The sequence below is a fragment of the Papaver somniferum genome, chromosome 11 (assembly GCF_003573695.1).
Source record: "Papaver somniferum cultivar HN1 chromosome 11, ASM357369v1, whole genome shotgun sequence".
NCBI classification, from domain to species: domain Eukaryota; kingdom Viridiplantae; phylum Streptophyta; class Magnoliopsida; order Ranunculales; family Papaveraceae; genus Papaver; species Papaver somniferum.
The window spans coordinates 133818067-133826576 of NC_039368.1; the positions used below are offsets into that span (position 1 = coordinate 133818067).

General features: G+C 37.6%; 1 protein-coding gene across 2 annotated transcripts; it reads right to left on the reverse strand.

Moving 5' to 3' along the window:
* Positions 1-2858: 2858 nt before the first annotated feature.
* Positions 2859-8510, reverse strand: LOC113323663 (alpha-glucosidase 2-like). Of its 2 annotated transcripts, none has more exons than XM_026571997.1 (23): positions 8342-8510; positions 7979-8216; positions 7805-7873; positions 7592-7729; positions 7383-7500; positions 7166-7248; positions 6973-7068; positions 6713-6881; positions 6500-6642; positions 6326-6412; positions 6037-6222; positions 5781-5948; positions 5587-5707; positions 5415-5484; positions 5218-5305; positions 4962-5082; positions 4656-4849; positions 4450-4558; positions 4144-4296; positions 3966-4068; positions 3662-3841; positions 3398-3543; positions 2859-3293 (listed from the first exon to the last, which is right to left on the reverse strand). In XM_026571997.1, the coding sequence occupies exons 2-23, from the start codon at positions 8201-8203 to the stop codon at positions 3097-3099; spliced, it is 2964 nt and encodes a 987-aa protein (XP_026427782.1). In that variant the 5' UTR covers positions 8204-8216; positions 8342-8510; the 3' UTR covers positions 2859-3096. The 2 variants fall into 2 exon arrangements, with proteins under 2 accessions (XP_026427782.1, XP_026427783.1); XM_026571998.1 differs by having other exon boundaries at positions 8323-8510.

An 8510-nucleotide genomic window follows, 5' to 3' on the forward strand; every position in this document is an offset into this window, starting at 1 on the left:
ACAAAGAATCCATATTCACCGTTAGATGAAAACTGATGTGTTCTCAAAATTGTTGTAGATAGTGATAAAAGGGTTGTTTTAAGACTTGTGAAGGCAATGAATTTTAGACTTAATAAAAATTTAAAAACAAAGAAAACTTATTACAAAATTGACTTCAAGATATTAGAAAACAACCAAGACATTGATTTCACTATTACACATGAATAAATTATGGTAAACAATCCAAAACTCTAGTTATATTTAAGACTCTTATTTTTAATTCACAAATAATCTGGAAAATTCTCAAAAATTAATTGTATCCCTAAGCATAGATTATCTAAACAAAGCATAACCTATCTAATTGAATCATAACTAATGAAGAAATTGTTTGCAAACAATTAAAAACTCTGCAAAAGCAGTGACTGAGTGAATTATAAATTATAAATTATAGGAAATAAATGATTACCAGTTATTCATGCGTAAATAGCTTCCTCACTGCCTTGGTTGTGAGAGAATTAGCTCATCATCATGTTGGAAACACGCTCAAATATCATTTTTATTGCTCAAGGGGTTTACAAATGAAGAAAATGGGAGAAATAATGCTTAAACCGGGTTTGGAACAATTATTTCTGTTACAAACCAAACTGTTACAAAGAACGATCTAAGGTTTGTGTATCTGTTACTGTGCAAATAAGTCTGCCCTAGTGTCGCTGTTACTGTGCAAATAAGTCTGCCGCTCCACTGTAGCATAAACGACGGTTCTCTGTGGGTCGTTGTTCTTCGTGTGTTCTTCACCAGCAGCAACAATGGAGTTCTCTGCAAGTGATAAGGGGTGTCCTAAAAAGTTGAAATGACTAACCTACCCTTAACCTAATTTAATTTAAAACCAACCTAATAACCACCTATATATATATAACCACCACCTCCTCCCACCACCACCGCCGATTACCACCACCACCACCTCCGATTATCACCACCACCAACCACCGATTACCACCACCACCGCCGATTACCACCACCACCACCTCCGATTATCACCACCACCAAACACCGATTACCACCACCACCACCACCGCCTATTTAAGAAATGTAACAACATCAATGCAATCACAATTAAGTTCGGTTATATAATAATTTTATCGAGTATAAAAGACGTCAGCCGCAACCTGATTCTGCCATGGGACCACTCCGGAGGTATTTTCTAACAAACCCTTCGCTTTAATTTGATTTTGATTGCTTCAATCGAATAGAAATCATCAAAATAGGGTTTTAATAGGAGTTACAGAGCCATGTTCGGTTAGGTCGATTTTCCAAAAAATCCTAGTTTACTAACTGAACTTCTTGAAAATGAAGAACACGAAGAACAGTTCGGTTCTATTGGATTTAAAACTAAGTCACCGAACTCTCTGTTCGGTTGTTTAGAAAAATTTTTTAAAATTACAAAGTAAACGAACTCCACCCTTAGAACCGCAAAAAAGAAACAAATCCAGTCTAACTGAACTGTGTTGTTGTGGCCACTATGTTGAGTTCCAAAATAACCGAACTTAGCCAATAGAGTTCGCTTTGTTCGCAAAATTTTTTAAAACTACAAAGTAACCGAACTTAGCCAATAGACGTTGGAACTTCACATTTTTTTTGTTTCGGTAACTTCACATTTTATCGCAGAAACCGAACTCAGAGTTCGGTTGGTTAGCTGTTAAGTTCAAGTTTGCGAAAGAACCGAACTTTGTAAACTTATATACTCTTATATTACGTAAAGTTCGGTTAGATCAAAATTGCATGCAATTTGCGAACCAACCGAACTTTGTACACCAAAGTTCGGTTAGTTGAGAACCAACCGAACCTAATGCTGTAACTCCTAGAAATTATTAGAGAGTTCGGTAACCTGCGTGTTTGGAATAAGTAACCGAACTACACTTTCAGATGAGTTCGGTTACTTGTTCATCTCAAGGGGAACCGAACTACAGCTTCAGATGAGTTCGTTACGTGTTCTTCATATAAAGTAACCGAACTACAGCTTCAGATGAGTTCGGTTACTTGTTCTTCATATAAAGTAATCGAACTGTTCAAAATCCAGTTCAAATCCAGATCATTTTGAAGATTAACAAATATTCTAGGAGAGGATGGAGATGAAGAATCAGATGAGTTTTCATCATTTGAATACTCAAACTTAGTGAATTGGAATTTTTTTTTATTTTCCATGTTTTTCTCCTTCATCTTCTCTAACTCTACTCTCTCAATAATCCTACTCAACTAATAATAAACCCATCTTTTAATTTAATCTCACTAGGTATTAAATAATTCACTAATCATAACCTAAAATTAATTAAGAGGGTAGACTAGGTATTAAATAAATAACTAGATATGGGGTGACCTAGAATTACTTCTAATGTCTTTACCCAAAATAAAACCATGGTCCCAAAAAAATCGTTCATAAATAAAATGTACTTGTCTGATGAATTTGTGCGCTTCAGTTAATAAATCCTTCTGTTCCTGAGCTTGGGCTAATGGGCTAAAAACATATTGCAGCTGGTATCTAGACGCAATAACTGAATCTGATTCAAATAATGATCATGTTGAAGTTTCCACTTAAGGCTGTATAGTTAAATTCTCACTCTCTCTCCCTGGCAGTAAGCTTTCTTTTTGAGAACTGAAGAATGGTTAGTGATGTTCTCATTTATAGTAGAATCACTGCCCTTTTTCACCACTCCGGCACATTTATAGTAGGGAGTTGAAGGCCAAACGGTGTATACTAATTCCCTATTCATTTTCTTGGGTTAATGAGAAAATAAACAAGTGCACATTCGATCATTGGATGACAACAGTATTGTCTTCAATTTCAGGCGTAACTCCACAAAAACAATGGTTCGATTTCACTTCTAATTCATTAACTAGATCATCTGAAAAACAATTTGTCATTCTCCTGGCAGTTCATAAACTTCACTAGCTAGTTTCCATTATTCAATGGACTGACGGGTCTGGAGCATGTCTATTACATAATATAATGCAAGCATGCATGCATGATAATGCATGTTTGTTTGATTATTGAGAATAGTTACACATTCAGCATGATGTGGAGTCTCTACTAGATTACAGAACATCTGTGGATACAACAACTTAAGAGATTGGTCTGATCACCTCATATTGATGTGAGATTTTCAAAGGTGATTCCTTGGAAACTGGCCTTTCTTCGGACCATAGCTCCAAGCTAACTGTTCCTGTTCCCCAACTGATTATACACTTGTGAACCTCATCCAGGTTAAATCGGTTCATTAAACCAAACCCCAAACGTTTGTCGAACAATATCCATTCTCCTGAGAAGAAGAAGAAATTAAGAATAAGTCAAATAAAAGGAAGGTATATAATGCATGTGCTTGTAATGAAAACGGTTTCAGGGTTCAAAGCAAAAAGAAGGTACCGTTAGGCCGCAGGTCTCCTTCAAACAATTTCTCATCAGATTCTGGCCATGATTCATGCTTAGACCCATTGACAGAAACAAATGACACATAAACTTCTGTTGGGTGCAAAAGGTTGAGGACTGGGTGCACTCGCAAGCAAACCATCCTAAAACGGACAAATGTCAGATAAGATGAAAATGTTAGAATTACAGCTCTTTATTTATCATTGCCAAGAAACAGTGTTTCTCAAAATTAAGTGGGTGTTTCATATGTTTTTGACAAACCTTGAAAATCCACCAGAGCCAGCGCCAATGTTACGAGCAATAATACCAGAGTCGATCTGGATAACCTTGGGATCAGTTTTCGAAAGTGATATCTGGCGCTCAAGAACTAATCCACCACCAATATCTCCTTCTAAGCTGAGAGACTCTTCCTCCTCCCCTGCTGCCATCCCAACAGTTCTTCTGCAATAACAGTAACGGGGAATACTTCAGAATACAGAACCCATTTCTGATGGTAACTATAATAAACTCTGACTGCACAGTATTATTATATGGGCATTTGTCAAAAATATAAGTGTCCCCTCACTTAATGACATTATATTCTTCAGAACACCCTGCAGATCGATACTCAACACCACTATATTCTTCATATCCGTCCGCTTCAATGCTGCTATGGAGCCACTGAGTTCCTGAAAGAAAGCTTTCAAAGTTATAATCCAGGAAAACACCACCATGAGATATGAAGTCATGAACTATATATATACCTGAAGGAAGATGCTGCATAGAAATCATTCTACCACCAATCCAAGGCAGTATTTTGAGAGCCCAATCATCGCTTTTGAGTTCTACAGGAGTCTTAGAAAGTTCTACTCCTTTACTCTCTGAAACCTCCTCCACGTTGGGAATTTGCTCGCATTCTGCACTTTCCGACACAAAATATTGGACTAAAATCATGCTAAACAAGAGATGAGACGAAATCTACAATCATGCTTACAAGAAAATCAATCGTACGAGACAAGTAATAAATAGTGGTTATGCTTGAATCTCTAAAATGAAAAAGTAACTATTACCGATACGGCTCTTGTACTGCTCCTGGCTAGTGGAAAGCAGGTTGGAAATCTCAAGATCTGAAGGCATTTTAATTTGCAGGACTTCTCCATCAATTCCCCATGCATCAACCTTTTCAGTCGAAAAATATATTAGAAAGGGGATTCAATTTATCAAACAAACTTGATTGGTTTGAACATCTGTTGCTTTTCAACAGTTAACAACATACCATAGCACCTTTGCCAAGCAACAATTGAACATGCAAACGCCGCTTTGGTCTAGACCAGGACCCTTCAGCTTTAGAAACTTTTATTGTAACGACTGATGATTGAAGCTCCGCAGCATAATATGTAAGCAAGTATCCACCTTCACTAAATTCATATCCATCACCTTCGTCCTCATAGAGAACACCTTCAGCTTTCCCTATACAAATCACTTAACTTGTAACAGTACAGCTAACAAGTGCAGATTTATTAAAAGAAAATAACAGAAAAGTTAATGTTAAACACTTAAGGAACCGGCGGAGCCACATTACCATATTGATCTAAAGCCACAATGAGTGACAAGTCATCTGTTGCATTTGCTTCATCAACATGTTGCACAGGAAGACCCGCGGGAATTATCGATCCACCTTGCAGATAGAGTGTTGGCAAGTCCTGCATTATCCAGTGCAGAAAAAAAAAAAAAACAGTGAGGCCGAAAATAATTTTTGCGTTATCATATTTCGGAAACATCCACATGATCTATGTTTAATTTTGAAGCATAAGTTACTAGTGCATTCAGACGCTTACAGGATGAGAGTCATCAAAATCAAAACTCAACCAAATGCCTGTAGGAAGTACATGAGGCAACGCATCTGAGCCCTGATCACGAAATGTGCTGATTACCAAACCAAGGTGAATTTTAGATGCAATACAAGAAATATCCCTCTCAAAACCCAACAAGATCTCTGAAACATCCCTATGAGTATCAAGAGAGCTTTAATTACCTTGCATGAACAAGAAGTGGCCCAAGCAGAAACGAATTCTCAATGCTTCTTAATCCGGGATCTTTAGGATCTGCGTTAGCCAGTAAAGAAATAACATGATCCCATTTCCATAAAAATTTAAAAGTAGTTTTCACAAATTAGATGTCAATGAACTATTAAGAAAGAAAGTTACCAGCAAAAAAGGTTGGAGCGGCAACAGGTGTACCCTTTGTATGGGACAAATAGAAAAGTGTATATATGTGATGGATAAAACGGTAGCGCCTCAACAGGGCTAGGCGACATACTTCTTCACACTAATGGGAGAAACATAAGTTAATTAGTCGCAAAGATTATGGTGTTTTTTCAATCACTAAAATAAAAACAAACCTCCTTCCCAAAAGACCATGGCTCATGATCAACAGTGCCTTTTTCAGAATGGCCTCGGCAAAATGGAAACATCGAACCGATTCCCACCCATCTTCCATAGAGCTTAGGTGTTGCATTCCCAATAAACCCACCAATATCAGGACCTGATAGTGGCTGGCCACTAAGACCCTGGCCATAAGAAATCCAATCTTTAACAATATAAAGACTAACTAAGAACAAATCCTTCATATTTATCGCTGTCGGGCTAAGAACTTACCAATTGAAGTACCATAGGTACACTCATATGAAGGTGCTCCCAATTGGACAGGTTATCACCAGTCCAAGTTGCAGCATACCTTTGGCTACCTATAAAGCCAGCTCTAGTAAGAACAAATGGACGCTTTTTATCATTAGCCAGTTTCATTCCCTCAAATGTTGATCTCGCCATCAGCGTACCATAAACCTAAAAGTGCAAGCAATGTGAAACATTAATGTTCAGACTTTGTTATAAAATTGATGCCACCAAGACAATAAATAGTTAAATATAAGCTTCATAAGTAAGCTACATTGTGGTAATGCGAATGATTCTGATGCCCGCCAACTTCAGCATCCCCTCTGTGGATGTTGCTCTCAGGCATGGTCTTTGTGACTGTCTGCAGATTAAAAGAAAAACAATTTGAATTGAAAACCATTTGCAAGAACAAATGGCAAGTAATTACTGACGATGTATGAGCTTTTACCTTGAACACAGCAGGTTCATTCATGTCATTCCATATTCCATCAACACCATTTGCAACAAAGTCCTTGACTAAATTTGCCCACCACGAGCGTGTTTTCTCTTGTGTATAATCAGGAAAGACGCATGGCCCCGGCCACACATCCCCTAAGACTGATTCTCAGAATTAATGCTCAAATAAGCTATAAGGTACAAGGCAATGGCTTCAAGAGCTTACCAACAAAAGGTTGTCCATCTGCTTTCTGAACCCAAACATCTTTCTCAGAACCACTGTCATAAACAAAATAACCCTCTTCACGTTTGATCCCTGGGTCGAGCATCCAGATTGCTTTGAATCCATCACGATGAAGGTCGTTCACCAGCGTTTTTGGTTGAGAGAAACGCTCCTGTTAACATTGGACAAAGGTTTTATAGAAGAAAATTTTAAATCCATTAGATAATGAAAATAAGGATCGCATAAAAGTAACATCCGTATACTTTGTCAAAGGTGAAACAGCGAAAGCCGTCCATGTAATCAATGTCCATCCATATGACATCACAAGGTATTCCCTTCTCCCGGAATGTTCTTGCGACCTACATGCACACACACAAGATCAAGTTAAACTGAATTATGATAAAATATTACTGAAAAGAAAATGTGCCAGTTCCCTGTAAGATTTTAAGCACTTACTTCTAGAACCCTTGAATCTGATTCGTAGCTGAAACGACATTGGTGGTATCCTAAGGACCACTTTGGAGGCATAAATACAGTTCCTGCATATAAAAGGTTTCATCAGTTTACAAACCAAGCAAAAGAAGAAGAGAGGGCAGAATTGAAATGAAGGCATCCAATGAAAAATGCTTCGGAATGTAAAGGACATGTTTTAAATGGGTTTTGAAGAAATAACCTATGGCGCGAGACAAAGATTGGAGGACTGCAGTTGGAGAGGCAAATGGACCAAATGTAATGACAGGATAAGGAGCTAAAGCTTTAATTTTTATTGTCGACTCTTCCCGCAAGTCTATCTGTTTATGTATGTTAATTAGCCACTAAAGATCAAGAAACTCGATGGAAACATGTAAGTGACAACGTCAGACAAAAAAAGAAATACTAGACCTCGCAGCGGTGTGTTGTGTCTGCAAGGACTCCCAGTGCCTCTCCATTCGGGAGAACGGCTAGCACCCAAGGATGTGACTGATACAAGGATGTTGTTCCTGGACCATAACCCCATGCATCCGTGTTCCAAGTAATAACCTGCAATCTTTGTAAATGCTTACGGCCTTCAAAATGAAGTATACTGACAATTCAAATGGTCGAATTAAGGCTTACTCTTTTTCCCGTCCGTTCAAGCTGTCCACTAACTTCTCCGGTTCCATATAAAGAGGTTCCGGTTGGAAGCTGAATCAAATCAATGCAAAATACAACCACAAGTTATAAGTCTAAATCTTCCGAAACAAGTATTTGTAATCTCACGAGAAATCAAACAGCATCGTTCCAAATTACCTCTATGCTAATAATCTGTTGGCCATCCGCACAATCAAAAGTTGGGATATATGTAGGCTGCACACTGTGTACCATGAGCAGCGGTGTGTCTCTAACTTTCGGATCAGTAAATGAAATACTTGGATTATATGCTGCATTTCTATCATTTCCAGAACAATCAAATCGAAAAACCAATTCCTCCATAATTGGTTGAAAACCCATTTTTCCAGATGTAGAAACATCCATCTTGCACACCAATCTGAAGCAAAAACAAATACGAGATCATGTGTATATTCAATATTAAGCATATACAACAAACGAAACACATATTCTCAAATAGATAGATTATCAGAAATCATTATTACCAATCATAACAAAGCAAACCTGAAGATTCGGCAGAAGGAATGAACAAGCCTGGATCAACTGAGAAAATGTTTAAGTAATTGACGATTGAATATTAATCGGATTCATGAGAATGATAAAGGTCTACTAATTGATGAGATGAAATTGATTGACGTCTCTTTAGATTCCAGTATTGTGCATAAATGTTACA